Source organism: Dicentrarchus labrax, unplaced genomic scaffold (assembly GCF_905237075.1).
Source record: "Dicentrarchus labrax unplaced genomic scaffold, dlabrax2021, whole genome shotgun sequence".
In the NCBI taxonomy this organism is placed as follows: Eukaryota; Metazoa; Chordata; class Actinopteri; family Moronidae; genus Dicentrarchus; species Dicentrarchus labrax.
This window is the reverse complement of record NW_026136713.1, coordinates 12,961,956-12,989,612: the sequence shown is the minus strand read 5'-3', so window position 1 is coordinate 12,989,612 and position 27,657 is coordinate 12,961,956. Positions and strand designations below refer to the sequence as shown.

General features: G+C 40.4%; 4 protein-coding genes across 8 annotated transcripts; 1 reads left to right on the top strand and 3 right to left on the bottom strand.

Annotated features, from left to right (window-relative positions):
- Positions 1 to 1,376: 1,376 nt before the first annotated feature.
- On the bottom strand, positions 1,377 to 7,251 carry si:ch211-153b23.3 (uncharacterized). 2 transcript variants are annotated; one of them, XM_051418904.1, is made up of 12 exons: positions 7,016 to 7,251; positions 6,872 to 6,904; positions 5,227 to 5,414; positions 3,651 to 5,138; positions 3,474 to 3,566; positions 3,276 to 3,380; positions 3,036 to 3,145; positions 2,733 to 2,924; positions 2,458 to 2,620; positions 2,178 to 2,343; positions 1,990 to 2,084; positions 1,377 to 1,897 (listed from the first exon to the last, which is right to left on the bottom strand). In XM_051418904.1, the coding sequence occupies exons 3-12, from the start codon at positions 5,381 to 5,383 to the stop codon at positions 1,812 to 1,814; spliced, it is 2,655 nt and encodes an 884-aa protein (XP_051274864.1). In that variant the 5' UTR covers positions 5,384 to 5,414; positions 6,872 to 6,904; positions 7,016 to 7,251; the 3' UTR covers positions 1,377 to 1,811. The 2 variants fall into 2 exon arrangements, with proteins under 2 accessions (XP_051274864.1, XP_051274865.1); XM_051418905.1 differs by lacking the exon at positions 6,872 to 6,904.
- On the top strand, positions 7,230 to 11,282 carry irg1l (immunoresponsive gene 1, like). Its single transcript, XM_051418910.1, has 6 exons — positions 7,230 to 7,325; positions 7,822 to 7,876; positions 8,019 to 8,206; positions 8,463 to 8,555; positions 8,985 to 9,190; positions 9,806 to 11,282. The coding sequence occupies exons 1-6, from the start codon at positions 7,308 to 7,310 to the stop codon at positions 10,731 to 10,733; spliced, it is 1,488 nt and encodes a 495-aa protein (XP_051274870.1). The 5' UTR covers positions 7,230 to 7,307; the 3' UTR covers positions 10,734 to 11,282.
- Positions 11,283 to 17,483: 6,201 nt separating this feature from the next.
- On the bottom strand, positions 17,484 to 19,976 carry glod5 (glyoxalase domain containing 5). The gene is made up of 4 exons (XM_051418911.1): positions 19,623 to 19,976; positions 18,605 to 18,760; positions 18,139 to 18,294; positions 17,484 to 18,019 (listed from the first exon to the last, which is right to left on the bottom strand). Exons 1-4 carry the CDS (start codon positions 19,677 to 19,679, stop codon positions 17,879 to 17,881), a joined length of 510 nt encoding a protein of 169 aa, XP_051274871.1. The 5' UTR covers positions 19,680 to 19,976; the 3' UTR covers positions 17,484 to 17,878.
- Positions 19,977 to 20,252: 276 nt separating this feature from the next.
- Positions 20,253 to 27,564, bottom strand: rlim (ring finger protein, LIM domain interacting). 4 transcript variants are annotated; one of them, XM_051418908.1, is made up of 5 exons: positions 27,404 to 27,564; positions 26,012 to 26,239; positions 24,425 to 24,529; positions 23,877 to 24,331; positions 20,253 to 23,828 (listed from the first exon to the last, which is right to left on the bottom strand). In XM_051418908.1, the coding sequence occupies exons 2-5, from the start codon at positions 26,178 to 26,180 to the stop codon at positions 22,314 to 22,316; spliced, it is 2,244 nt and encodes a 747-aa protein (XP_051274868.1). In that variant the 5' UTR covers positions 26,181 to 26,239; positions 27,404 to 27,564; the 3' UTR covers positions 20,253 to 22,313. The 4 variants fall into 4 exon arrangements, with proteins under 4 accessions (XP_051274868.1, XP_051274869.1, XP_051274866.1 ...); XM_051418909.1 differs by having other exon boundaries at positions 23,901 to 24,331; XM_051418906.1 differs by having other exon boundaries at positions 20,253 to 24,331.
- Between the last annotated feature and the right edge of the window lie 93 nt (positions 27,565 to 27,657).

Here is a 27,657-nt window from a genome sequence, read left to right as displayed (position 1 = left end):
CAACTCTAGCTGGGGACATTTGGTGCATCCCATTTCTCCTATTTATATCTCCCATTCCTGTCATCACTAACACGTCAGCCATACTGAATACAGGCAGAAATGTTGCAAATATATATATTTTTTAATTCAAACTTATATGATTATTTTACTTTTAAGACAGACTTTAAAAAACACCCATCAAATTCATTGTTTATGTTAAAAGATCGAAGGTTTCTATCTTTTGATTAGATTTTAAAGGGGAACTTATTTATATATATGTTTCCTTATTCCTTTATCGTACAGACCTGTCTTCCAAGAAGGCTTAGAGTGACATGTTAATTAAATAGAGCAGATATTTCTTGTATTTCAAGTGACATTTCATGATTGTGACTGTATACTGGTATCACAAGAAAAACACCTCTAGGTAAAGTTACACGACATTCATAACAAACCACCTACTGTTGAAGTTTACAGAACTCAACAATCACCACAGAAGATGTGTCATTTAATGTGCTGCGTCATTACCCTGGAAACGCAAATTCTCCGGAGGAAGCCTAAAAAAAGAGAGGGAATTATATAGTCACACCTTAAAACTGAAACTCTAACCTCTTTCAGGATTGCAGTACTACCTTACCTGAAACTTGACTTAATGTAAGATAAAGCTTCTCACATCACACATGAATGAAAACTGATTTTAAACTTCTGTCAGCTCTCATCAGGTGTCAATATACTTACTTATAAACTTTGTTTATAAAGCACAAGTTTGTAGACTTGCGTGACTCTAGGGATAGTGATGTGAGTCTGTCCGTCAGTCAACCATTGTAGTTTCTGACAAATACAAAACTGTCATTATCATCAACCTCAGATGTACTTTGTCTTTAGTGCTAATTAACAAATGTTAGCATGCTAACATGCAAAACTAAGATGGTGAACATGGATAGGCTCTGCTTAATGGAAAAGAACCTTAATTAGTATAATTGGTAACCACTGTGACTATTTCATGTCAATATGGTGGCTGTGAAAATGGTCTATTTCTGTGTCTGTATGCTGTGTAGTATGGGCACCATGTCTTTAGGTTTCTATTGTCTTGTTTAGTTTAATCTTATCTTGGATAGCCTATTTGTTGAACTTGTTTTTTTCCTCAATACGTCAGTTAAAGTAGAGATTGAGATGCTGTGTACTGACCACTATATCCTTTGTTCAACTCTAGCTGGGGACATTTGATGCATCCCATTTGCCCCATTTATTTATCCCCTTCCTGCCATCTCTAAATTGTCAGTTATATTGAATACAGGCAGAAATGCTCTAAATATATATTTTTTAAATTCAAACTTATATTAGTGTCATCATTATTTTGCTTTTAGGACACAGACTTTAAAAAACACCCATCAGATTCATTGTTTATGTTCAAAGATTTATTCTGCACAAGAACAGTGAGCATTAATACATACAGTAACAGGAAAACAAGAAAAAAGTTTTTTGCTCCACCCTTAAAATTAGCATAAGTGTGACATTCATGTCAACGTACAGTATATATATTAAATGTATAAATACATATTCATATAAATATTTAAAATTTCATAATCATTATTTTAACTAACCTAAGTAAGCCAGGGTCATACACCTGAGAAACTGAGAAAAATGGTTGCTTTATTGTAACATTTGCCAAAAACATAATATACAGCCAAGAATAATTTCATTCACTCTTCCACATATTTTTCATAAAGTATCCCTGCATTGGTGATAGGAAATGGGGGATCTGGAGAAGTGGATTTTGTAACCAACCAGGCATGAAGAGGCTCTCTGAAGGTGAGAGATTAGGTATGAGAGAATCACACCATAGTGCTTTTCACTCTATCAAAGATCTGTTGGACTTTCACTGCAGGAACACAGCCTTCCCTCACAATGGTGATGGTCCCTGTGAAAAGAGTACGACATGCTTGAGTTTGAAAGTGCCAGTGAAAACCCACAAAAAAGAGAGAATGTAGTGGGAATATTTTGGCATTTTACCTTCATCAATCTTCAGGCAGTTGACCACGGTGGAAGCAACAACTTCATTTGAGTCCCCATCACACAGAACCCCTTGGATCTTGTGTCCCAGTCGACTGTGGGAAAAAGAAAATGGCAGGAGAGGATGGGTGAATGAATGTGCATGTAGTTGCCACCCAGTACAGTACATTCCGTGAAGAGACACTTACTTGATGACCATGCTGTGGTGGGTGCTGTCTGGCTCTCCACTGGGATTGGCTGAGGTGATAGCAAGGGGTCCAGTGATGTTACAAAGGTGGCCTGTAACTGTGTGGTCAGGGACACGAATCATGATGCTGTCCTTGGTACCAACACGGTCATAAGCTGGTCCCACTCCTACACAAGAAAAAGATATCAAGATAAATTGAAAGGTGAGTTGAATATTGATCACTGATGTTTATTTAACATAAGCTAAAACTGTTTAATCACAGCATTTACAGTGATATTTACCTAGTCTGAACAGCCAGTCTCCTTTGCTGACGATGCAGCTGATACCTCCTGGATACACATTCCTCATAAACTCCCAGAGTAGAGGAGTGAAGGGAGGCTTGGCTGTCACCAGCTGCTCCACATTAGAGATGCAAATACAGATGGGTTTCTCTGCTGGTCTGTCCTGGATGAGGTCACAGATAACACGCTGATGAGTTTCACATCAATGACAAAATATTGAAATTGAATTAAAGATCTGTCTCAAATTATACTTCCAGCTTATTTTTCATACTTACTTTGATATTGTAGATTTTCTCTATAGCTTGAGGATTCTTGCAGGATGCAGCCAGGGCATACACAGTGTCTGTGGGAATACCACATACTCCTCCTTCCTCCAGAAGTCCAGCAATCTTTAGGAGACTACTGGTGAGTCGTGAATTAGCCACAGGACAGGGAAGCTCTGAAGCAGACTCCAGCTTTGCTGCCTCCTGTGACAGACCACAGAAGGAGGGACATTTTAATAAAATGATCAGGATAGAGTATGTCAGACTGCTACAGAATTAGCAGAGGAATGCAAAAGGAGTTTCTTAATTGGTTACCTTTATCAATGGAGGGCCCATAGGCAGCACTCTCTGTGAGAAGATGCAGTTCACCAGTGATGCCAGAGCTCCATATATGCAAATTGCTGAAAAGACTGCAAGCATGACCACTGTGAAGAAAAGGTTGTCACAATGTTTCAGTAAGTGGATGGATTTTTTAATAGATGTGACTTTAATTTAAACCTATTTAAAAACCTTAACAATGTGTTCAGAATGAGGCTTCGTCTACTCTGTACTTACTTTCTAGTTGATATGGAAGTCGCTGTAAAGTGGAAAGCAGGAAACAGACCAGAACAACCTCCATGACTGCTGTTAGAAACAGCAAAACCAGGTTCCTATAGGCAGCTGACATTAACAATGGAAGAATGAAAAGAAGCTCAGAAACAAACAATTTAATTAATTAGTTCTTCTTTAAAACAATTATCTTGTTAACCTTACCAATCAGCATAAGGAAAGCATTGATGACCAGGAGAGCAATGGCTCCTGCTGTAAAACCATAGGCTGCCTCTGTGGAAAACTGGAGCAGGTTACCTAGAAGAAAAAAAACTTGGGATCAGAATTTTGTGTAATTCAGTCAGAGCAAGTCTCCATTTAAACATGTTTGTACTGACATACCTGCAAACCTAAACCAGGTCCACGTTGCCCATACTGCTACATATATGGATGAGATGACTGAGCCGAAACGACCACCTCCTGTGACTTGCAGCCGGCTGACATAGGCCTGGATGATGGCTCCAGAGATGAGGACCCAAGGGACAGTCAGATGAAGGAAGGCAAGATTTGTACTGGATACCCTTGCATGAAGAGCTGAGAGAGCTGCAACCCCATTTGAAACATAGAACAGAGCGTCTGAAGCCTGGTCAGTCTGAGGCAGTGCCTCCTCGTCTCCCTCCCTAGCCCTGCAGCAGTTCAAACCCTTCTTCAACTGGTCAGTGGAGATGGGCTGAGTTCCTACAGGGATTAGAGACTTCTCTGCTATGGTGTTGATAAGACGTGAGAAGGTTCCATACAGGGAGGCTGCGGTGAACAGGGAGCAAGCTACACCAAAGAAGATGTAGTATCCTTGGAGAGGGATCTGTGGGATTGTTGAGACTGTGAGCAGGACAAACAGCATGTTGTGGACCAGTTCCAGGACATCTGTGTTCAGGCTTCCCACACAGAGCACAAAGCCTGCCATCACAAAGAACCAATCTCCCACCATTGTTTCCCTCGCTGAGACAACTTTAATGTCCTCCACAACCAGAGCAGATACCACAAACTCATCCCAAGCCTTGATCAACCAATATGCGGCATGAAGACCAAACTTAGTGGTGTGGTAGCAATCTTGGCGCAGATGGGCGTAGTAGCTGGAGAACAGCTGGGCAACTGTGATGATTGAGACCCATGCAGCTCCTACAACAAAGGAATTCATGTACCCAAAGCTGTAGAAAGCAAAGATGAAGGGAGCAACAGTGTCACAGAAGAAACCCAAGGCCATGGGCTCTGCGTATTTTGTGTTTTTCTTCTTCTCTTGGCCAATGCTCTGGGCACTTGCTGAGTTGGTGGTCCCCAGCAAAAGAACATTAAAGAGAGGGGTGCCAAAGCCTTTGAGGATAAGACGTTGAGTCAGACCTTTGAGGAGCAGTGCAGCTGAACCGTACATGGCAAAAATCAGAATGAGCAACTCCAGAACTCCAGCGACTACAAGAGCCCAAGAGCTTGCTACCAGACCCACTGCTTCAAAAACTAAGGTTGCTGTGATGGCCCCAAAGACAAAAGGCATGATGTAGTTGACTGTGGCAGAGCAGAAGGCTAGGAGAAAGGACAAAAGGATATAGGGGACCAGACCAGCGATCGCTGACTCTTTTATGGAAAGGGTGGAATTTGAGAATATGTTGCTTGTCATGTTAGTGGACAGGGACAAATTGGTCTTCATCAAATCTGGCAAAGATGCTGTTGTAGGAGTTTCAGTGAAGGCACCAAAGTAGATTCGGGTGGCACCGTAACTGCCCCACAGAGCAGCATAGCCAATGAAAGCAGTGCCACTCAGATGATCGTATTTTCTAAAGGAAAGAAGTCCGGCCACCAGTTGGCATATACCACCAATCAGGATGAGATGAACACCTATAAAGAAAACATGGAATCCAAATTACAAAGACAAATTATATTACCTTTTATTATATTATTTTAGCAGATTTTCTTTAAGTTTTACCTGCAAGTATGTTCTCCACTCCTACTGGTTCACTGCCAGTGTGTGCTGTACTAAAGTTCTGTAGAAGTACGAGGAATGCACTGATCCCATTGGATAACATGCCTAACACTCCTGGTTCACCATAGAAACTGGCTGGAAACCCATCTGATGTTGCCATAGTGTCTATGTTGTCAAACTGCAGTTTCAAACTGAAAATGACACAGACAACATATACATGAATGTATATACATGCATGTATGTACATTTTGTAATAAATGCAGAAATCATCCAAAAGACAAATTTAGAATACTGTCTGAATGTTGGTTGTTTTATTGTAAGAATAAATATCACTGTGTTGCTAAAGTATGAATGTAATCATCCAGGTTATATTCAGAGAGAGGGAGAGGTCACTGTTTACAGTTGGAAAGCACAGCCTCACCCTCTTTAAACATCAAACAAGTCACAGAGCAAAATGGTCTTAATACCTTATTTGTAAAGCACTGTAAAAAAAAAAAAATAAATAAATAAAAACAGGGCTATAAGCGAATTATAATACCTTTAAGGAACATGAATATACCATAAATAGGGTCTGTACAGCTTTGTACAGTAAAATTCAAGCACTTTCATGGTACCTAAACCACACATTTCTAGACTACTGAACTACTTGCTATTTGTTGAACTTGTTTTTTTCCTCAATACGTCAGTTAGAGATTGAGATGCTGTGTACTGACCACTATATCCTTTGTTCAACTCTAGCTGGGGACATTTGATGCATCCCATTTGCCCCATTTATTTATCCCCTTCCTGCCATCTCTAAATTGTCAGTTATATTGAATACAGGCAGAAATGCTTGCTATTTTGTTTTTCTTATCAGCTCTGATTCTGATCAGATGGATGGAAAATTTCCAGAGGGATCAACACAGTACTTATCTAGCTATGAATGAAGAGTAAACACACCAGGAGTCAACAAAAAGGATTGTTTGATTTAAAAAAAAATGGTCTGCATGAGTGATTATGTAGATCAAACGCAAGATTATGTTTAAAATCAAAAATCTTCCTGCTGACTTTATTAAAACTGAAGCATATTCCTAACCTTGAAAACACAACAGTTAAAATTACAAAACTTTCATACTTTCAAGGACACTGGACAAACTGTTAAGTCCTAAACACTCAGTTAAGTCAAATGGGACAATTCTACTCTCTCATGCACCTTTCTGTCTTATCTCCCTAAACATGTACAGAAACCTGAGAGTCTGTGGCCCTGCCCAGTCGTAAGTGGGCTAACACAAAGACATAGAAGAGTAGCTGTACTCAACTTTCAAGCTCTATGACTAGACAGCAGTTTAGTCATGAAAATGTTTTCATTAGTAAGCATTTTATCCCTAACTAAGAATTCTATTTACTGACATTTACCCAAAAGACAAGCACTGTTTTTGATTTTGTCATGTTAGACATTTTCATAGTGGTAATTTTGGTAATCTCTGTTAAATAACTTTACATTGTAATATTTTTTCTTGTGCCATTGAGCATCTTTCAACTAACAGTAGATATTTTAGCCCATGTGAAAAATATGTTATCACCATCAATTCATTATGTAGCATTTTAAAAGTTATATCATGTAATAATGTGCTAGCAAGTAATGAAGCAAATTAAAATAAAGTCTTACCGGGGAAGATGCTCAGACAGAACTGGAGTTATTCTGAAGCAGGGATGAAAGTTTGTCATAAATAAGGCTTTAGGGGGCATAGGAGGAGTTCAAGAAAATTCCCCCACTACAGTCTGCAACATGATAGGTGACATCATTGCTCACCTTGGATCATACACTGCCACTCCCACATTTTCTTCTTCTGAGTAAAGTGATGCTGGTAATGACGATGATGGCAATGTCCAATGTGGAAATTCCTCCTTAAACTGATATGTTTTTGTTAGAGCTGTAGCTGTGCTTCCCTGTTCCTCCCAGGCCTCTGTCAGGAGCCACTATATAAGGAAGACAATCTCAATCCAAGAAGCATCAGCATCTTCAACAACCTGTTGACTGCAAACCTACCGCATCAAACAGAAAGAGAAGAGAAGAGCAACAAGAGAAACAACTGACTTACACCATGATCTCCACATTACAGGTAAAGATTTCAAGATATTTTTAGGAGGCCAATTTCTGTTAGATTAATGGGAATCTATACACCCCAGATTGTAATAAAGGGCATAAATCTTTTTCATACTTACATGCAAAATTTCTGAGTATGCTTAAAACTAGACTTCATCTAGTACAAAACTCTAATATTATAATATACCTTGCACTGTGTAGGTGTTTTTTGTACAGTAGTACACAGTAGAAAACAATTTAACAGAGCTCTTGTTAAATGTTGAGCAGATTACACACACTGTACCACACTGTACCACACCTGTTACAGAACCACCTCATCAGCACAATAGATCTTTCAAAAGAGGCAGGAGTAATATTCATTATAGTGATGCTATTGTCCTAAAAGGCATTTAATTAGATTTGAGTCTGATAAAGAAAAGGCAGAAAATCACTGCATGTGTTCACGCTCAGTGGTTTACAGGTGTCAGTAAAGATATATTTTTATATATATTCTATACTTTTTTGTCCTACAGAAAATCATTAGACCAGTATGGGCTGTCAGAGGGCTGCATAAGTCTGCAGTGGAAGGTAAACTTAACTTTTTAACTTAGCTCCATCCACTTGTCTAAACACAAGAAGACATATTTCTCTCAGTTTCATAATTTTGTATGTGTCAAAAAAAATACTACTCTACTCTTTCCTTCATCCTTTTTGTTATTTCCCCTTGCAGTCTTGAAACACCCGGCCCCTGAGGACACAGTCACAGCCAGCTTTGGGAAGTTCATCAGTGAAGTAAAGCCTCAGCACTTGTCTCCTATGGTACTCCACCGCAGCAAAAGAATGGTGTTGGACAGCATTGGAGTTGGTCTGATTGGCAGCACAACAGACGTGTTCGAATTGGCTCTGCAGCACTGCCAGGTGAGGCACAGGGGAAAGAAAAAAAAAATGCTCTTAGGTCATATCTGATATGAGGCAATGAGACAGATGAAAGCAATTGCTTGACCTTATATAAACAGTAGTTGTAAGTCAGCGCAATGGCGGTGTGTGGACAGATGAGTGACCTTTTTCTCCAAAGTGTTTGACTTACAAAGAAATGTATTCAGCTGTCATCTGAAGAGTGATATGCCAGAACCTTTTTTAAGTAAAGTGCCCTGTGTTTACCCGTCTCTTCCAGCACATGTATGCTCCTGATGACATCAGCTCCGTGTACGGACGCAGGGGCACAAGACTTTCCCCAACACTAGCAGCTTTCGTCAATGGAGTGGCGGTGAGTAAAAATAGGTGGGAAGGGTGGGTCACCATCGTCCCCAAAACACCAAACAAATTCAGACTCACTAAACCCATTGCCGCAAACAAACTACAGTTATTTTATACTGTGTCTGGGCATACAACCACAGGGGAGGGGTGTTGAATGAACTGACTGTGGAAATTTCCAACTTAATGTCTGCAGAATGTCTAAAGAAGCTATCAGGATGTCAAGTTCATTTCTGCAGCCTACATTTGCTTCCAGTGGTTGAAGCCTGTTATGGCAATTAAAGGGGTTTTCTAATTCACAGACAAAGGAGATGAGTGAAGAGAGCTAAATTGCACCCATTTATAAAATTTGTTTACAGCTAACTACTGTGTTGTTTCATGAAGCACAGAAACATAACAATCATTTGACTGTTTTTTGTTTGTTTGGTTTTTTTTGCTGCAGACTCACTCCATGGACTTTGACGATACATGGCACCCAGCAACTCATCCCTCAGGAGCAGTTCTTCCTGCTGTGTTAGCACTCAGTGATATGATGCCTGCTAACAGCAAACCTAGTGGCCTAGACTTCCTGTTGGCGTTCAACGTTGGCATTGAGATCCAGGGCCGACTGATGAGGTTCTCTAATGAGGCCCACAACATCCCCAAGAGGTGAGTGCCTAAGAGCACATGTCAAATTAGACGTCATTTATAGAGTAATAGCAACATTGCAGTGCTTTTGCACTTTACTGGGTCTCCCTAAGTGATCACTTAACAAATATAAAGCCAGCCCCTTGCTGAAGAGTCTTTATTTGTATTCTATGTGGAGAACAGGTATCCACACAAGCCTAAAATGATCCACATTTGACTCTGCTGATCACTGCAATGTGGTTTACAAGGAGGCCGGGGCAGTGTAATGTGCAGTCTCTTGGTGGTGTCAATGAGCGGTTAAAGGCGTGTTATTATGATTGTCTCTGAGTGGCTCTGTGGTTAGTGCATAATTAGCCATGTGGAGGCAAATATCATGAAGGACTCCATTTGGCCTGTGTTTACACCAAGGGAAATGACCCACCACAATATTTGCTTGTTTATCAAGTACTGAAATGACGAAAAAAAATTACTAGTCATTTCAGTATTGGACAGACAGACTGAAAAAAACGCAGTCTCTGCATGTGGAGAGTCACGTAATAGAGTTGCTGTTTGTACAATGATGGAGTCGCAAGGTTAAATTGTTCCAAAACACCTGACCAAAGTCTCTCTTTCTCTTTCTGTCTCCCTCATCTCCAGGTTTCACCCTCCCAGTGTGGTGGGGACCATGGGAAGTGCAGCCGCTTGTGCTCGCCTCTTGTCTTTGGATCACTCCCAGTGCAGTCATGCCTTAGCTATAGCTGCTTCTCTATCTGGAGCCCCAATGGCTAATGCTGCCACTCAGGCTAAACCCCTCCACATTGGTAATGCCTCACGTTTGGGTCTGGAGGCTGCTCTGCTGGCCTCCCGAGGCCTAGAAGCGAGTCCTCTGGTCCTGGATGCTGTTGCTGGGGTGGCTGGCTTCAGTGCTTTTTATGAAGACTATGTGCCGCAGCCTATAAAGTCACCCAGTGACGATGGCCATAGGTTCCTGCTAGAGGAGCAGGACATGGGCTTTAAGCGCTTCCCTGCCCATCTGGGGATGCACTGGGTGGCAGATGCTGCGGCCTCGGTCCATAAGATTCTTGTGGGGTTTGGGCCTGGCACTGTCCACCCAGATCAAGTCCAAGACATCCTGCTCAGAGTCCCCAAATCAAAGTACATCAACAGGCCTTTCCCCGACTCTGAGCACGAGGCACGCCACTCCTTCCAGTTCAATGCTTGCAGCGCTCTCCTGGATGGCGAGGTGACAGTGCAGTCCTTTACACCTGCTGCCATAATGCGCCCTGACCTGCTCGCTCTGCTAAGCCGTGTTCGCGTGGAGCATCCCCAGGACAACCCAGCTAATTTCAACCGCATGTATGGCGAAGTCCAGGTGTCACTTGTGGGGGGAGACATTCTGAAGGGACGCTGTGACACCTTCTACGGTCACTGGCGCAACCCGCTGACCAATGAGAGCCTGAGGAAAAAGTTCAGAAACAACGCAGGAGAGGTGCTTCCCTCAGAGAAGGTTGAGAACTTGGTTGATGTGGTGGAGGAGCTGGACAGACTCGGGGACTGCAGGGACCTTCTCTCACAACTGCAATGAACATGACACATACAATAACAGCAAAACAGAACTTATTGTACATAAATAAACTACTAGATACATTTTATCTAAACATTTGCTGTAAAATGTATTTAAAATGTCACATTTATCCAAATCAATTCTGGAGAATATCACATGTCCAAATACAATACAAAGATGTTACATAAAAAAGCAGCTATAGGCCACTAAACTATACACAATTATGTCTCTTTTTCAAATGTCAGTTGAGCCATGTCAGGACATATTTATCTAATGAACAATATGCAAATTTATTTTATTGTATTATTCTATTCTATATTATTTTGTTTCATTAGAAAATAAATATAAGTTGTATAAAGTTTTCTAGTTATATTGCAACGGGAAAATGAAGGAATATTTATCTATTGATCTAAAATTTTCAAATATCAATATTTTACATATAGATATGAATAGTGCAAAGTACTGTACTGTGTTTTTTGTGCCAAATTATGGATTGTTCAAATGTTCATTTAAACAAATGTCGCAAATTTTGTGTGTATTTCGATTTTAATAAAACTACTCAAAAACAAACTGTGAGAAAACTAGAATGTGTTCTTTTTGACCTGGAAAAATACTGACATCACTTTCACTTAACACCACATATTTAAACACAGACTAAAAATGAAAGCAACAACAAGTGTAAGCCCTGCTGAGCTGCAGATGCTGTATTTGTATGCAACTTAGTGCCTAATGAAGTCACATTAGTCTGTCATTAGGTTCATCAGTGCCAGTTAATCATTTAAACCAGGTGGCTGTCTGGGGTCCAGTTTTCATGACAAAGGACAAACATTAATGCGTCCTTCAACTGAAAGAAGCAGGAAATTCGAGTAAAAGAAAAAAAGTTGCACCACTAAAAGGAGCTTTTTACTGGTGCACGGGAGTGCTAACAAAACTGAGCAGCCAAGTTTTAAATGTGGAGCAGTGATGGGGAAAAAGAGCTGTTTTCCTCATTCCAATATGTAGTGCTTAAGTTAATGTGTGGAACAAGTGCACAGGAGGAAGTGGATGCCTGAATTGGAGAAACAAGGGCTCCATTTCATGGACCTGCCCATCTCAGTCCAGCATGGGGCAGAAGGAAACCAACACGTCTTGGCCCTGTCTGGGCAGGCCTACGTGTGTGGAATCCAAAAGGAAGTGCTGTGCAAAGTGTTAATAAAAGTTAATCAAGTACAAAAGAAGAAGGAAATTAGTCTATCATTAAGTCAAACGACTTGTGGGTCTTTCCAAATATAAACAGGCAAAGTCTAACAGCAGCCACACAACAGTAGGTTCAGAGGACAACAATGACGATCTGGGGAAGTAACTGAAATAATTAATAATTAATCTTATTTTCATTTTATAGAGAGAATGTTTATTGTTGTTTTATTTCATACACTTTTCTCTGTAATTCAACCTGATCGCTTCACTATATGGAAATCTTTGGGATGTATAAAACTTTAAGTACAGTTCTGCGACACAACATTTTGAAATGAAAAATGCACGCTTTAATTGTTTTTAGAGCTTCACATCCACAGATGAAACTATAAACTTTTAAGTGAACAAGTGAACTATTGTGCTTTGTTGCTTGGGATTGGGTAAAGCAGGAATTGATCAGCTGTATCCTCAGGTTTTAGACAAACAAAAAAGGTCAGCACAATGTTCTCAGTTCTCAGCTCTCACAGACCTGGTATCAGTTAAATGAACAAAGGCAAATGTGTATGGTTCTTCTTAAATTTTGGCCCAAGATCCCTTTACAGCTGATAGTTCAAAGGTATATGTATTTTTAGAGGTTTAAAAATTAGGAAAACTTTTTCTTTAAAGCGTACTCAGCTGCAATGATCATTTATTTATAATGGAACTGGATGAATACAAATCACCAATGGAGGAAATGACATCAATTATAAGTGTCATCTGAACACAGTCTAAGTTATGTGTGAGGGGTGGCAGCTTCTGGGGCTCCACATTTTTTTCTCAGAAGCCCTGAATCTTTTTAGTTTTTTAAAATGACTTAAACTTTGTCTCATTACCCCTCTGTATGTCTGACTAGAAAAAGGAGCAAAAGTTCTGTTACTAGGCAAATATAACCATATATGGGTCCACTCTGTTGTCATGGGGGCTTGTTGTCATGTGTGTACAAGCTTTCTTGCTAACTATTTTTTGGACTCTACATAACAAAGTTTTTAATGAGGAGACAACCTCAGCTATTTTTGTCTCTTTTTAGGTGGCAACAGTGACAATTAGTCATCCTCAACATTTGTTGTGTTATAGTTTCAGAACAATAAAGACAGTTGGAGAACAATTTGATAAAGAAAAATAGGATGTAGGCTCCACAGGATGGTTTACAGATTTTTAGGCAACATATTATCTCAAATGGCACACAGCTACCATAAATGGGGGAAAAAAGCACATAAATGTAAAGTTATTGCTTTGGTTGACATTTCCTTATGAAGTATAAAAAGAATAACACCATCATTGATACCACTTTGACTAATGAGGAAATAATTTGGTATTTTAGGAGAAGGAACAATTGTTACTGAACAGCAGTAAAATAAGAATATCTCCTGTGACTACAGCAATAAGGAAATACTGGAACTGTGACACACTGCAAATAAGCAAAACATTAAGTAATAACTGCAGGGACTTTCTGAGTAGCCAGGCAACAGGAAAAAGTTTAAATGGGAATTATTTTGAGGATCGTTATCTATACATATCAATTGTATGTTGCAATACTGAGAAGGTTTTCTTTTGGACACTCCCTGCATTGCAGTGTTTTATAATATAAGGAAATATTTACATTGTAAATACAAGAATTTGATAAACCATAATAGGGATGAATTATAGGTGAACGGTTTATATTCTCTCTTCCTACAGCAAACAAGACCATGCGATAGTTGTAAAACCTCTGATGAAACTGTGCCTCCTCTCTACCACTATACTAACTGACAGATGGAATTTTTCATACAACAATAAGCCTCAGTGTTAAGTTTTACCATCAGGAAATGGAGAAATGATGGCCGCTCTTCCTCTATTGATAATTCACCTCTCAATCTTCCCACAGCTATAAATATCCCCTTGTCATAACCAGAAAATGTTTGTATGAGGACAGACTCAAAAGCAAGGTATGGCCTTCAACCACAATAAGGATGAATTACAGGTGTTCAGTTTTGCGATTCTCTCCAACCACAACCAAACAAGACCACACAATAGTAGCATATGCATCTTGTTAACATGTCAAAAATATAATGTAATCGGGCCAGAGGAAGGGGAATGTTACCCCGAGCCGGCATTCCTGGTCTAGATTCCAACAGCCCCAGTGTTTACAGTCAGTAACTGAAGAAATTATGCTCCCTTTCCCCTATTGATAATTCACCTTACTCTTGAGCTTCTCACAGCGAAAAATATCCTCTAGCTATAACCAGGAGACCTTTGTATTGGCAAACACTCAAAAACAAGGAAGGGAAGGTTCGGTTTTGCGGTTCTCTCCACCCACAAGCAAACAAGACCACACAATAGCCACCGAGAGAGAGAACCACTGCAATGTTCAAGTACTACAAGAAAGTGAAACAGTCTGATATTTACATTACCAGCATTGTATTTCTTTTTAAATGCAAACAGCAGTTTCTATAAATGTTTTATAAGTCATCATTTTATATCATATCTTTTGTCTGGAGCCAAACAACCAACAGTCATGGGCACCTTTGACCTTTGCCAAAAAAACCCAAAATATTTTAAAACAGAATTGTTTTTTCATTCTTATTTTATCAAGTTGATCAAATTGACATGAAACAACTAATAAAAAAAATGAAATAAACATATTTTGGACATGATGTCAAAAATATAATATAATCAGGCCAGAGGAAGGGGAATGTTCCCCGAGCCGGCATTCCTGGTCTAGATTCCAACAGCTATACTATAGCTAAGACATAGATGGAGTTTCCATACAACAATGACAGAACAGGTTGTGTTTGATGGGTGCCAGTAAGCCCCAGTGTTTACAGTCAGTAACTGAAGAAATTATGCTCCCTTTCCCCTATTGATAATTCACCTTACTCTTGAGCTTCTCACAGCGAAAAATATCCTCTAGCTATAACCAGGAGACCTTTGTATTGGCAAACACTCAAAAACAAGGAAGGGAAGGTTCGGTTTTGCGGTTCTCTCCACCCACAAGCAAACAAGACCACACAATAGCCACCGAGAGAGAGAACCACTGCAATGTTCAAGTACTACAAGAAAGTGAAACAGTCTGATATTTACATTACCAGCATTGTATTTCTTTTTAAATGCAAACAGCAGTTTCTATAAATGTATTATAAGTCATCATTTTATATCATATCTTTTGTCTGGAGCCAAACAACCAACAGTCATGGGCACCTTTGACCTTTGCCAAAAAAAACCAAAATATTTTAAAACAGAATTGTTTTTTCATTCTTATTTTATCAAGTTGATCAAATTGACATGAAACAACTAATAAAAAAAATGAAATAAACATATTTTGGACATGATGTCAAAAATATAATATAATCAGGCCAGAGGAAGGGGAATGTTCCCCGAGCCGGCATTCCTGGTCTAGATTCCAACAGCTATACTATAGGTAAGACATAGATGGCGTTTCCATACAACAATGACAGAACAGGTTGTGTTTGATGGGTGCCAGTAAGCCCCAGTGTTTACAGTCAGTAACTGAAGAAATTATGCTCCCTTTCCCCTATTGATAATTCACCTTACTCTTGAGCTTCTCACAGCGAAAAATATCCTATTGCTATAACCAGGAGACCTTTGTATTGGCAAACACTCAAAAACAAGGAAGGGAAGGTTCGGTTTTGCGGTTCTCTCCACCCACAAGCAAACAAGACCACACAATAGCCACCGAGAGAGAGAACCACTGCAATGTTCAAGTACTACAAGAAAGTGAAACAGTCTGATATTTACATTACCAGCATTGTATTTCTTTTTAAATGCAAACAGCAGTTTCTATAAATGTTTTATAAGTCATCATTTTATATCATATCTTTTGTCTGGAGCCAAACAACCAACAGTCATGGGCACCTTTGACCTTTGCCAAAAAAACCCAAAATATTTTAAAACAGAATTGTTTTTTCATTCTTATTTTATCAAGTTGATCAAATTGACATGAAACAACTAATAAAAAAAATGAAATAAACATATTTTGGACATGATGTCAAAAATATAATATAATCAGGCCAGAGGAAGGGGAATGTTCCCCGAGCCGGCATTCCTGGTCTAGATTCCAACAGCTATACTATAGCTAAGACATAGATGGCGTTTCCATACAACAATGACAGAACAGGTTGTGTTTGATGGGTGCCAGTAAGCCCCAGTGTTTACAGTCAGTAACTGGAGAAATTATGCTCCCTTTCCCCTATTGATAATTCACCTTACTCTTGAGCTTCTCACAGCGAAAAATATCCTATTGCTATAACCAGGAGACCTTTGTATTGGCACACACTCAAAAACAAGGAAGGGAAGGTTCGGTTTTGCGATTCTCTCCACCCACAAGCAAACAAGACCACACAATAGCCACCGAGAGAGAGAACCACTGCAATGTTCAAGTACTAAAAGAAAGTGAAACAGTCTGATATTTACATTACCAGCATTGTATTTCTTTTTAAATGCAAACAGCAGTTTCTATAAATGTTTTATATGTCATCATTTTATATCATATCTTTTGTCTCGGGCCAAACAACCAACAGTCATGGGCACCTTTGACCTTTGCCAAAAAAAACCAAAATATTTTAAAACAGAATTGTTTTTTCATTCTTATTCTATCAAGTTGATCAAATTGACATGAAACAACTAATAAAAAAAATGAAATAAACATATTTTGGACATGATGTCAAAAATATAATATAATCAAGCCAGAGGAAGGGGAATGTTCCCCGAGCCGGCATTCCTGGTCTAGATTCCAACAGCTATACTATAGGTAAGACATAGATGGCGTTTCCATACAACAATGACAGAACAGGTTGTGTTTGATGGGTGCCAGTAAGCCCCAGTGTTTACAGTCAGTAACTGGAGAAATTATGCTCCCTTTCCTCTATAACCCACCTTACTCTGTCCATACAATCGCAGACAAAACGTATGCGCTGAATTAATAGAGGACAGTGAAACACATCTGTTAGCACTTTTGTGCGTCTTATATCAGGAAAAGTAACAAATATGGGGAATTGGCAACTGAGGGTGGGGATACTCCATACTGAGGATACGCCAGTGGGGAACTGGTTATTGAAAAATGCCCTTATTGACCTCATATTTGGTCTATCTTATTTTGTCTTTGTAAGGTTTTTTGCACTGGGTGTGATGTATGCCAGCGCCCAGAAGGTTTAAGAAACATTAAATACTAGAAATAGAGAACACAGAGGCCAGAATTTGCATATTTACACAAAGACAAGCTCAATAATCCCGTTCAGCTCACACAGTGATTATAACTGAAAAAGCTATTTTTTTCCTGGAAACTCTCCAGTTTACTTGATTTAATGCACAAACTCCTCCGCAAGCATAACTATGCATCGTCTCTCTCCCAGTATATATATATATATATATATATATATATTTATATTCATTTATTCTAGATATTCAGTGAGTACTGTATGTGAGGTAAATAAGTGAAAAATGGAGTCTCTTGCTTATTCCAGGTCTTATCTGAGCTTCCAGCCTGAGTGCTGTACAGTAAGTAGTATAATGCAAAAACAACAATTATTAACTTTATAATATATAAAGACATGATGAAAAAGGTTATCATATTATAAAGAGTTGTTTATTATTTCTGTTTTTTGACATAAAGTAGAGTCTTTAGTAGAGGTAAGAACCTTTTTATTTTCCACTGAAAAAGCATCGATTCAGTTTTTCTTCACACAGTAAAAACACTGTTCAAAAGTACCCATTTGGTCATATAACTCTTTAGCCTTTTCTACGCATAATTAAATGCAACCTCTGGTCTGCAGTACTACACAGGTCTCTGCACGGCTAACTGATGTTCTCCACCCTAGTCTGAAAGCAGGGCCTGTGTTGTTTGAATTACAGTAATTTTGGTCTCAATCTTCATAGCTAATTGCGCAAAGTGGGTCCAACAGACAGAACTAGTGCAGTGATCGGATGCATTTACGTGCACAAACAAGGTCAAAGATGTCTCAAGAACATCCCTCTGCTGTCTGGTTATAGTTTGACACTTCGATGAGATTGTGGTCTGGATCTCTGAAGTAAAGAGAGGTGATGGCCCCCACAGCTCCAGTCCTCTCCACTGGACCCTCCTCTATCTCGACTCCACAGACCTGCAGACAAGACAACAGAAACTGAGCATTTCAGTGGCGCCTTAATCCCAAAATGGTAACGAAAAGTGACTAGAGGTCACTTTACAAGATTAAGACATCAGTAATTCAAGACAAAAGACCTTCAGATGTGCAGCTACTGTGGCCAGAGGGGTTTTGGTGATGAGGCACAAGTCTGCAGAGCCTGACACTGGATGCTTGGCTTTGGGATCAAACTCCTGGCCCAGCTGGTGAAGGTTAAACTTCTGCTGCCCGAATCCCAGAGCCTTACGGTTTCCCTTGAAAATGCAGAGATGGCATGTGTGGGTGTTGAGATTTGTCTGAAAGCTCGAGGTCTCTCATGAGTGACTGAGTGGAGAGTGGCGCTATTAGCTGACACACAATCAAAGCCTGCCATCTAGTGGATGGTTTATCAAACCAAAAGAACAAGAGTATTTTACTTTTCCTGATCCATGTGTGAATAATGCACATATAATGATATTACTTACATTATTAACTAATTAATTAGCAATACTTAATCTTACTAATACTAATCACAATACTACAACTAATAATAATACATTTGATGTACAAAACACCTTTTCATACCTTGAAAGTGATGACCTCCATGCCAAGGACTGAAGTATAAAAGTTGACTGTGTCTGGGACACTTTTCACTGTTAGAACCAAATGATCCAAATGACTCACTTCAATTGGACAGGTTGTTTTGAATCTGACAACTCCAAGTGTTTGGATAGAGACAGTCTATACGTGATAGAACAAATACACTTTAGGGATAGAAAAACAACAACAATACTATATAATACAATACAGCACTGCTTAGGTTGAGCAGATTGCAACAAACCAAATGTGGGACAAAGAGTATATTTGTGTGGGACAATGTAGGACATGTTACCAGGGGCACAATCACTTTATAGACATTGTGGGGATCCAAATAAGAGCCACTTTAAATACACCTACCAATTAGATTTATGCATTTTGCTGTAGTGATGAATAGTATAGCTTCCAGTGGGGGGAAATTAAATACCTAAAGCATGTGAATATTGGGATTAGAACTACAAATAATGCTGTAACGTTACTTGAAGAAATGACAGATTATGCCTTTATCAAAAACAATGGACTGTAAGTTAATTTGTTGATTTATTTCCAAAATAAAAGTCTGTGCATTTACTGAGTCGTGAAAATCAACGTAAAATCTTGGATTTGAATTATAACCACACAAGTATATATGTCTGTGCAGGGAGCCGCCTGGTCACAGTAGCGCCGCTGAGTGGTCAAAGTGTGCTGCATCCTGTAAACAGATCTGAAAGGTGGACTTCTACTGTAGTTATACCGAACAGCAAAAACGTTGACGTAGCCCAGCAACGAGGGCCAACATATCTAACGTAATATAGATAAACGTTACAGTCGAGTATAAATACAGTAGCGTTAACTTTAATTATCATATGAGCCCATTTTACAAGTCGGTAGTTCAGGTGGCGTATTTCGTTTGTCTAATGGAAAGTCTGTCGCTACATTGGTCAATTTCGCTCCTTAAAAAAAAAGAGTGTTAGCGACTATAGACGGTAGATGTAGCGTTAACTTTAGTCAACGACATTGCGATTACCTTCAAACAGTCCCTCTGGACGTGCCACAAATGTCTCCCAACTGCCCGAAGCGCCATCCTCGCCGTAGTCTGAAACCGGCACTTCCTTGTTTTCCACCTCTGTGAACTGTGAACTATTAGCTGCAATACAACACTGAATAACAGCCTGTGTCTGTACCTGGTGCTGCAGCATTAACATTAAACACACTTAACGTCGCTGGCTGTATGCCAATCAAAACATAACACTCCTTCACGGTTCGTTAGCTGTAGGATTAACTAGTTGTTATTCTTGTTTAAGACCATGTCAATACTTGCTATTCTAGTAAAAGGTCATCTTCATGAAGGCAATTGTTATTTATCAGACAGTGTGAAATTCATTTTCATCCATCTCAACCAGTGGAGGTGCTAGTAAGGACACTTCTTCCCCAGGTGGAAGTTCAGTGGCAAATGATTACACATATTTTGTATAATGTGATACAGGTGTGATCTTTAACACCGATGGGATAGGAACACCCAACCATCCTCTACTTCACACCATAAATCACGCTCATCATTTAAAACAGGATCAACTTTAAAAGGCCGTGTAATACATGACATTTTTAAAAACATCTCAATGAACAGTCAGATCAAAGCAAAACATGGAAATAAAAGTATATTTGTAATGTTTAATATATAAGGTATAAGTGATTACTAATGTGTGCACCTGAATGCAGAATAAGAGTACCCAAAAGCACAGGGACTGTACAGAATGCATACCTGCAATGCATTTTGAAGCATAACAACTTGTTTAATTCAGCGGTTAGTTTCATTAAACACCCAGTTAACATACTGCACTGGGTGGGTCACAGAACAAGGCCAAAACTAAAGCATGGCCTAAGAGAGGGGAACATACATTTCATTTACATGTTTATGGTATTTAACAATGACAACGTCTTGCATTCAAACCTTTATGTCCCACAAAGGGAAGTAATAATTGTGGCAAAGACATCAAAAAGTGAAACAAGACACATGACAGGATGGCATTGATAGTGATGCCCTTTTTCTTCCTTTGCCAGTGTTTTTGTTCATCAACAGTGCTATTAAAACCTACAGAACTTCTAAATAAAATAAAATGAACTTCAACACATTTTTAAAAAGGTAATAAGTCTTCATTTAAGATTTTAGCCATTAACAACAGTTTTTTTTAACAACAGCATACATTTATATCATGGTTTGTATTTCCCTACTTTCACTTTAGCATGTATTGCACACTGATATGGAGCATCTGCTCATGAGGCAGCAGGGTACAGAGGGCGAGTATCTTGACTTTCTACTGGAGCCTTAGTAAGACAGAAGGACAATGATGTGAATTTTTTTTTCTCAGACTTTGTAAATGTCTGACACCCAAACCTTTGGATTAATAACTTAAGTTGCCACTTGTACATTGAGGTGTACCTACAGGTAAAGAGATCTTTAGAAGACAAGTCTACATTTCATTTTAGGTCAATTTCCGGTCATTTCATTCTATGCAATACTAGCTAATAGAACGTAATTCATCAGTCAGTAATTAAAGACAACCCAATGAGTTTGTGGAAAAATAAAGAGTAAGACCAGTAAGCTTATGGATGACAGGACAAAGTAATTGTGAAATCATTGTTGTACATTAAAACGTAAATGACATTTTACATGTGGGAAAAAAAACAAATGCAACTATATTCAACTTTTTTGACATGTCATGCCTGTTAGTATAGTATTTTTGAGGTGGGGAAATTCACATGCCAAGTACTTGATATCAACCCAATATCTACTACCAATATTGAGACATCCCTAATTTCTGGTATGAATACCACTCAATCATTTTTAATGATCAAGAAAATAAAGATGCTTTATGATTCCAAAATAAACTTAACCTTGTTGGATTTATCTTTCCCTTATACCTGTACAACATTCTGTTTTTTTAAAACAATTTAGCACACACAGAATTTTCATGGTATATGCCGCCACTTCAAAATAGTAGTTTGTTTCTTTCAGGTGAACAAAAAAAGGGAGAGTACAAGTCACACTGGAAATGGAAAACCAATTAATGTCCTACATCCTTTGGACACCACAATCTAGCAATAACTCTGCTGTGTACACCAACACAACCTATTTAGGGATGCTCTGATAGAGTAATTGTGGCCAACACCACTCTAATCTTCATATGAGATAATTTACAATCCAAAACCAATTCACTGATACAAAGTATGATTCAAAATTATTTTTACAAGCTTATTTACAACTAATACTTTGAACTGGTTTAACTAAGAACTGTCCCAATACCCATCTTCTGGTACATAAGGCGCCATTTAGGAGCTAATACAAAAGAGCACATGTGCCTGAACTACCTGCAGGTGTGCAGCATTTATAACCAGGGGATTCTTTATGAGATAGAAGTCTGCTTGTGAGCACGGCTTGATGCAATGCAAAAAACTGCTTGGTCACAACAGGTTGATTCAAACAGCATGCTTTGCTTGTGCCTAGCTTTGGACTGCAATAATGTCTTACTGAAGATTGACTATGTCCCAATGTCACCATATGGAGCACCCCAAATCAAACCTGTGACTGCAATATGATCAAACTCACAAATGGTATGAAGATGAAGAGTGGAGCCACATTTTCCTCAAAGCCTCTTTCGGACTTGGGATATTAGATTACTTAGGTTGAGACAAAAGACCTGCATTTTTTTTTAATGAGCTAAACCACACTCTCTCGGTTGGCCGATACCAAGACAGCCCTGCGGCAGATGGGGCAAGTGGAGTTTTCAGACAGCCAGCGATCGATGCAGTGCACATGGTACTCATGAGAACAGGGCAGCTTACGTAGCTTGTTACCTTCTGCATACTCTGTTATGCAGACACTGCAAGTCTTCAAGGCATCACTCTCACCAAAGTTGCGCATGGAAAGGTTATCAATCTGCTCTTTGGTCAGCCCTTGGGGCTGGTCCTCGTCATCATCATTTAGGAGGAAGAAGTGGGCAAGCCGCAGGAAGGGCAGTGAGCTAGGCTCCTCAAGGCTAATAGATGGTCTAGGCCGAGCCCTGCCACCAGAGGCAGGTGGACCAGTGGTAAGGCCCTCATCCACATCAGTCTCAGCTGTCCTTGCTCTGACTCCAGCTGCCACAGGTGGTTCATCAACATCAGCAGTAGGAGCAGCAGCAGGAGTAGTATCTGGGTTGTTGAGGGTTTCAGCTAGATCCCCAGGTGTGTTGGCTCCACGGGTTGAATCTGACGAATCAGAGTCTGAATCCATGAGGTAGCCGAGTTCACCAAAACCCGTCATAATCTGCCGAATCATAGATTGGAGAGCCATTGAAGTTGCTTCTCCCAAACCTGCATCAGAGATTCTACGGATAGGGATGCGGATTGTGCTGACGTAGGTCCTCACACCAGCACGCTCAGAGCGTGAGAAAGTCCTACGAAATCCACCACGCTCACTCTCATAAAGAAATGTGTTGTTTGAGTTCTGGGAGCGCGAGCGGGTACGACTAGCAATGCTGTCTCTTTGGCGATATTCGCCTGGACGCACACGACGCACCTGTAGATCTAGCATAATAGTAGGGGGACGGCGCCCTGCTGCACCCCCTTCCCCCCCAGCAGCTTCTCCTTCCTGAGATGCGATGTTTTGGGCCTCTGGGACCGGTTCTGCACCACCCCTAGATGGCTGAACGTCACTGTCAGCAGTGCTTTGCCTGGAAAGAACGTGTTGTCGAGTCCGTGAACTGCCCTCCACTTGAGGCACAGGGGGGACATTCGTGGCAGAGTGGGGGCCTTGAGAGCTGTGAGCATGACGTGGATTAGGAAGACCATCCAGCTGATCCAAGTTGAGAGGGGAGCGGCTCCTGGCTGTACGGGCCCTAGTCCTGCGTGGTTCTGGACTGCGGCTGCGAGCTCTTCTTTGCCCTCTGCGTGGAGAAGGAGAAAGCGGGGGTTGCACCGGCAGGGCAACAGGTGAGCTGGGAGGTTCTTCTAAAATCTCTTGTGAAACAACCTCTTCTAGTTCAGGCTCTGGTTCCACTATGACAGCCAACTCTTCTACAACTGGCTCTTCCACCACCTCTGTTTCCATGGGGACCGGTGGTTCAGCATTTTCCCCCATTTCTTGACTCTCTGAAGCCTCCTCTGGAGCCTCTTCTAGGGTCACCTCTGGAGCCTGTTGTAGAGCCTCCTCTGGAGCCTGTTGTAGAGCCTCCTCTGGAGCCTGTTGTAGAGCCTCCTCTGGAGCCTGTTGTAGAGCCTCCTCTGGAGCCTGTTGTAGAGCCTCCACTGGAGCCTGTTGTAGAGCCTCCACTGGAGCCTGTTGTAGAGCCTCCACTGGAGCCTGTTGTAGAGCCTCCACTGGAGCCTCGACTGGAGCCTCGACTAGAGCCTCATCTGAAACCTCTTGTGGAGCCTCTGCTGGAGTCTCTGCTGGAGCCTCTGCTTGAGCCTCGGCTGGAGTCTCGGCTGGAGCTTCTTCTGGAGTCTCTTCTGCAGCCTCTTCTGGAGCTTCCTGCTCCCCTTCAGCAGCAGCCTGCTGTTCAGCCAGGTTGCGGTTCACACTGATTTCCAGGCTGAAGCGGAAATCGCCACTGTTTGGGTTGGTCTGGCTTACGGCCCGCCATGACTGGTTTCCTCGATGACCAGTCCTGGTTGTGTTGCCTGTGCGCCTCACTGTGTTCAGCCAGTCCAAGAGACTATCCCCACTGGCAGGATCCTCAGAGTTTTCTGGTGGTTCTGGAAATCAGCAGAGTTAACAAGTGACAAATCATATCTGAATTTGACATTAAATCCCAGAGCCAAAAAAAGAGTAAGAAATGGCAAATTTACCAACTGGTTCTTCACCACTTTCAGTGCTGGGGTTGTTATTCTGCTGTTCTGGACCATCTTTGATTTGTTGAAGTCTACTAAACAGCTCATCCTCTGTTACTTCTCCTGAAAGAGACATTTCAAAACAACACAACAGCCTGTTATTAAAAGAACATTTTTGGCAATGCACATATTGCTCTCTTGAAGGTTATTAGGCGTTTAGTTCACTTCCTCTTCTCTAGTCTGACCACCAATGTAAGCTGGAAGGAAAAAACTGCAGGTGGCCCAGAGGTGTTGAAAGCGTAACGCCCTACAATAAGAACAAAACATTTCCTTATTTAATGCATAGAAAGACTGGAAGTTGGCAGAGGGACACATTGAAACAGCTACACATCTGTTACAGAACAGAAGTGAAAAATATAAATCTTATTAGATTATTATATAATCTGATATATTGCAGAAATTATGTACACGTGTCAAAAAAGAAAAAATAAATGTGTTAATTTTTGTACTGTATTGGTCCATAGAGCTGTTTTGTTTTCTTTCAACACAGCAACAGGACAATACTGAAAGCCTCCAGACTTACCAGGGCATGCCACTGTCCATTCAATGCCCTCTCCTTGCTGGGTGATCCGCTAAGGGACGCTCCAAAATTCCCCCTCCCACTGTCCTGGGACAGAAACGGATTGGGCGTCTTCAGTAGTCCGTAGGCTGTTGCATTTCGAGCATAGTGACACATCCAAAACGAGAGGTAGCTACCCGAGCCTAACTTTTATTATGTTAATCGGGCAAGTAGGAGATGCATAAAGATGGATGAGGACAAATAATTTACCAATAGGTCATAAAAAGATAAAATGTTAATATAAAATTATGATTGAAAAGATTGCAAAAGCAAACCAGTAAACTGTCTTTAGGCACTTCTTTTTAGGGCTGGGTAATAATATTAAAGTTATGATGAGCAGTACCTTTGAAGTAATACCTACACCAAGTAAATTCTTACTTCATGTCAGGACTCTACACCAGGAACACTTAAAAATATAATATATATACACTGGAGCACGTGGGCTGCAGTATATAACAGATAACATGGTTTTGTTGTGAGTAAGTGAGGAGCATGTTGACTTTTTCTAGACCAGACATGGCTGTTCTGGATCTCAACTTTAGACACTACTTATTCGCCCCACTAGATGCCTTTTGACTGTGAAGAACCTGACATACTGTGTGCATAGAAGTTTTGAGTAAGCCACCGGGTATTAATCTAATAATGTTTTGCTTTAATTATGTCGAAATCTACATATATTATTTTTTTTTTTTGTCAGCCAACAGTTTGAAACTATGAAAGGGAGGAATGGAGTTTAATAAATGCTCAGGCTAAGCATAGAAAATGAGAGCAGATAATAAAAACAATGAGGATGTAGTTCTTGGAAAAACATGCGCAAAAAAAACACTATCTGGTATCTGTGTGATATATTCTTCCTTTTTTCTAATAAAACTGATTACTTCTTTTAGTTGCTTAAAATTATACATCCACGTTTTCCCAGCCACAGATTTCTGCCACAAGAAGACTAAATCAGTTAGATTAGTGCAATTCGATTGAAGGTTTATTACCTGGAGTGCCCAAAAGATTGTTGTCTCTCATGAGACGATAGTCCTCATCACTGAGATTGTTGACAAACTGATAGAAGGCCTCCTCCCTGCCCAGACGGTCCAGCTGCCTTCTGCGCTGTGACTCTGGCTGGTCACTGCCACTCTGCTCTAAACTGTCAGACCCTTCCATTGATTCAGAAGGGGGGAGAGGTCGAGGGATGTTCTCCAATTTTTAACAAGATCCAGCTGCTGAAGCAAAAAAAATAAATAAATAAAAGGTCAGATGTATATCAGTAACATATTAGACCTGCCCTGTCTGTCAACTCTTCATTTATTTATGTATTACACTTAAGGTTGTAAGACTACTCAGATTTAGGAAAGCATTGTGCAACATGGATTCATCACCAAAGCCACATGTAAATGTATCTTCTGACACCTTTTAGTATTTCCAGTCGTGTTAGCTGTGAATGTAAAGGCCGAATCAACGCACTACTGTGTACCAGGATATTGTCATCAAGGGGAAAAACTCGGGTCAAAATACACAATGCGACACAGTCAACATTACAAGAGAGCATCGACCCAGTGGCTAATGTTAGCATGGTTTACGTCCACTACAAAGCGAACTGACATGCTAAGTTACTATAAACGCAACACTGGCCAGCTGAGCCATCGCGGTTACCGTAACCTTACAACACACCGTTACATACGGCTGCTTCATACGTATTACTAATGTTAATAATCTGACGGGTTGTGTGTTTCTATAAGTCCTACGGGAAAGCAGTATGTTGGTCAAAGTCGAGATAAAAACAAAATGGCATCATCTAGCTAAGCTTACGTGAGCTAGGTAGCTAGCCATTAGCATTGTACACGACTACCAACGCTGACAACCTCAACCACGACCGGCTTTAAAGGGCGGCCCCACTGTGTTTTAAAGTGTACACGGACAATACGCTGCTGCTGTTTGAAACCATGTTTATAAGGTTTCTCAGATGAGCAAACAACCCCGGTGGAGTTGAGCTTCCCCTGCGCTAGCGCTAGTTAGCTTCATACAGTACCACTGGGGGGTTTTAAACAGCAGCTAACGCTAACGTAGCCACTAACTTAGTGTTTATGTGTTGGCTGGATGTAAATACGTTATGTGGGATAAATGTCGCTCAAACAAAAGCATGGACTTTGTGTGTATTGTTACCGGACAGCCATGGAAAAAAAAAAAAAACGCGGATTTCAGTTTAAATAAAATGAATATTGGCGATTCCGATAGCATCGTCGTCGCTAGCTCGCTCGCTAACTAGCTAACGACGTCAACCAGTGACGTTCACAACCAGAGCGAACAGGCTAAAATTAGCTAGCTGTTGAAATTAAAAGGTAATCAGAAGGAATATACAGTCCGTCACCACATCCCTGTTACATTACCTGTGCAGTGGTGTTAGTAGCAGTGTAATCGCACAACCCAGATGTTCTTCTAATATTCTCCGGAAAGCGCCTGACTGTTTTAGCTTCAGTGCGATTTCAGGATTCCATTTTCTTTCTTTTAGGAAGGCTACAAAGATCTTCCGGAAACCGAGAAAAAAACACGCATGTTTTTACCCTCAGTCGGAGCTCCCAGGTAAGAACACAGGCACAGGGGCCGGCTGGTTGATGTTGAAGGCGGGGTGAAGTTGCACGCA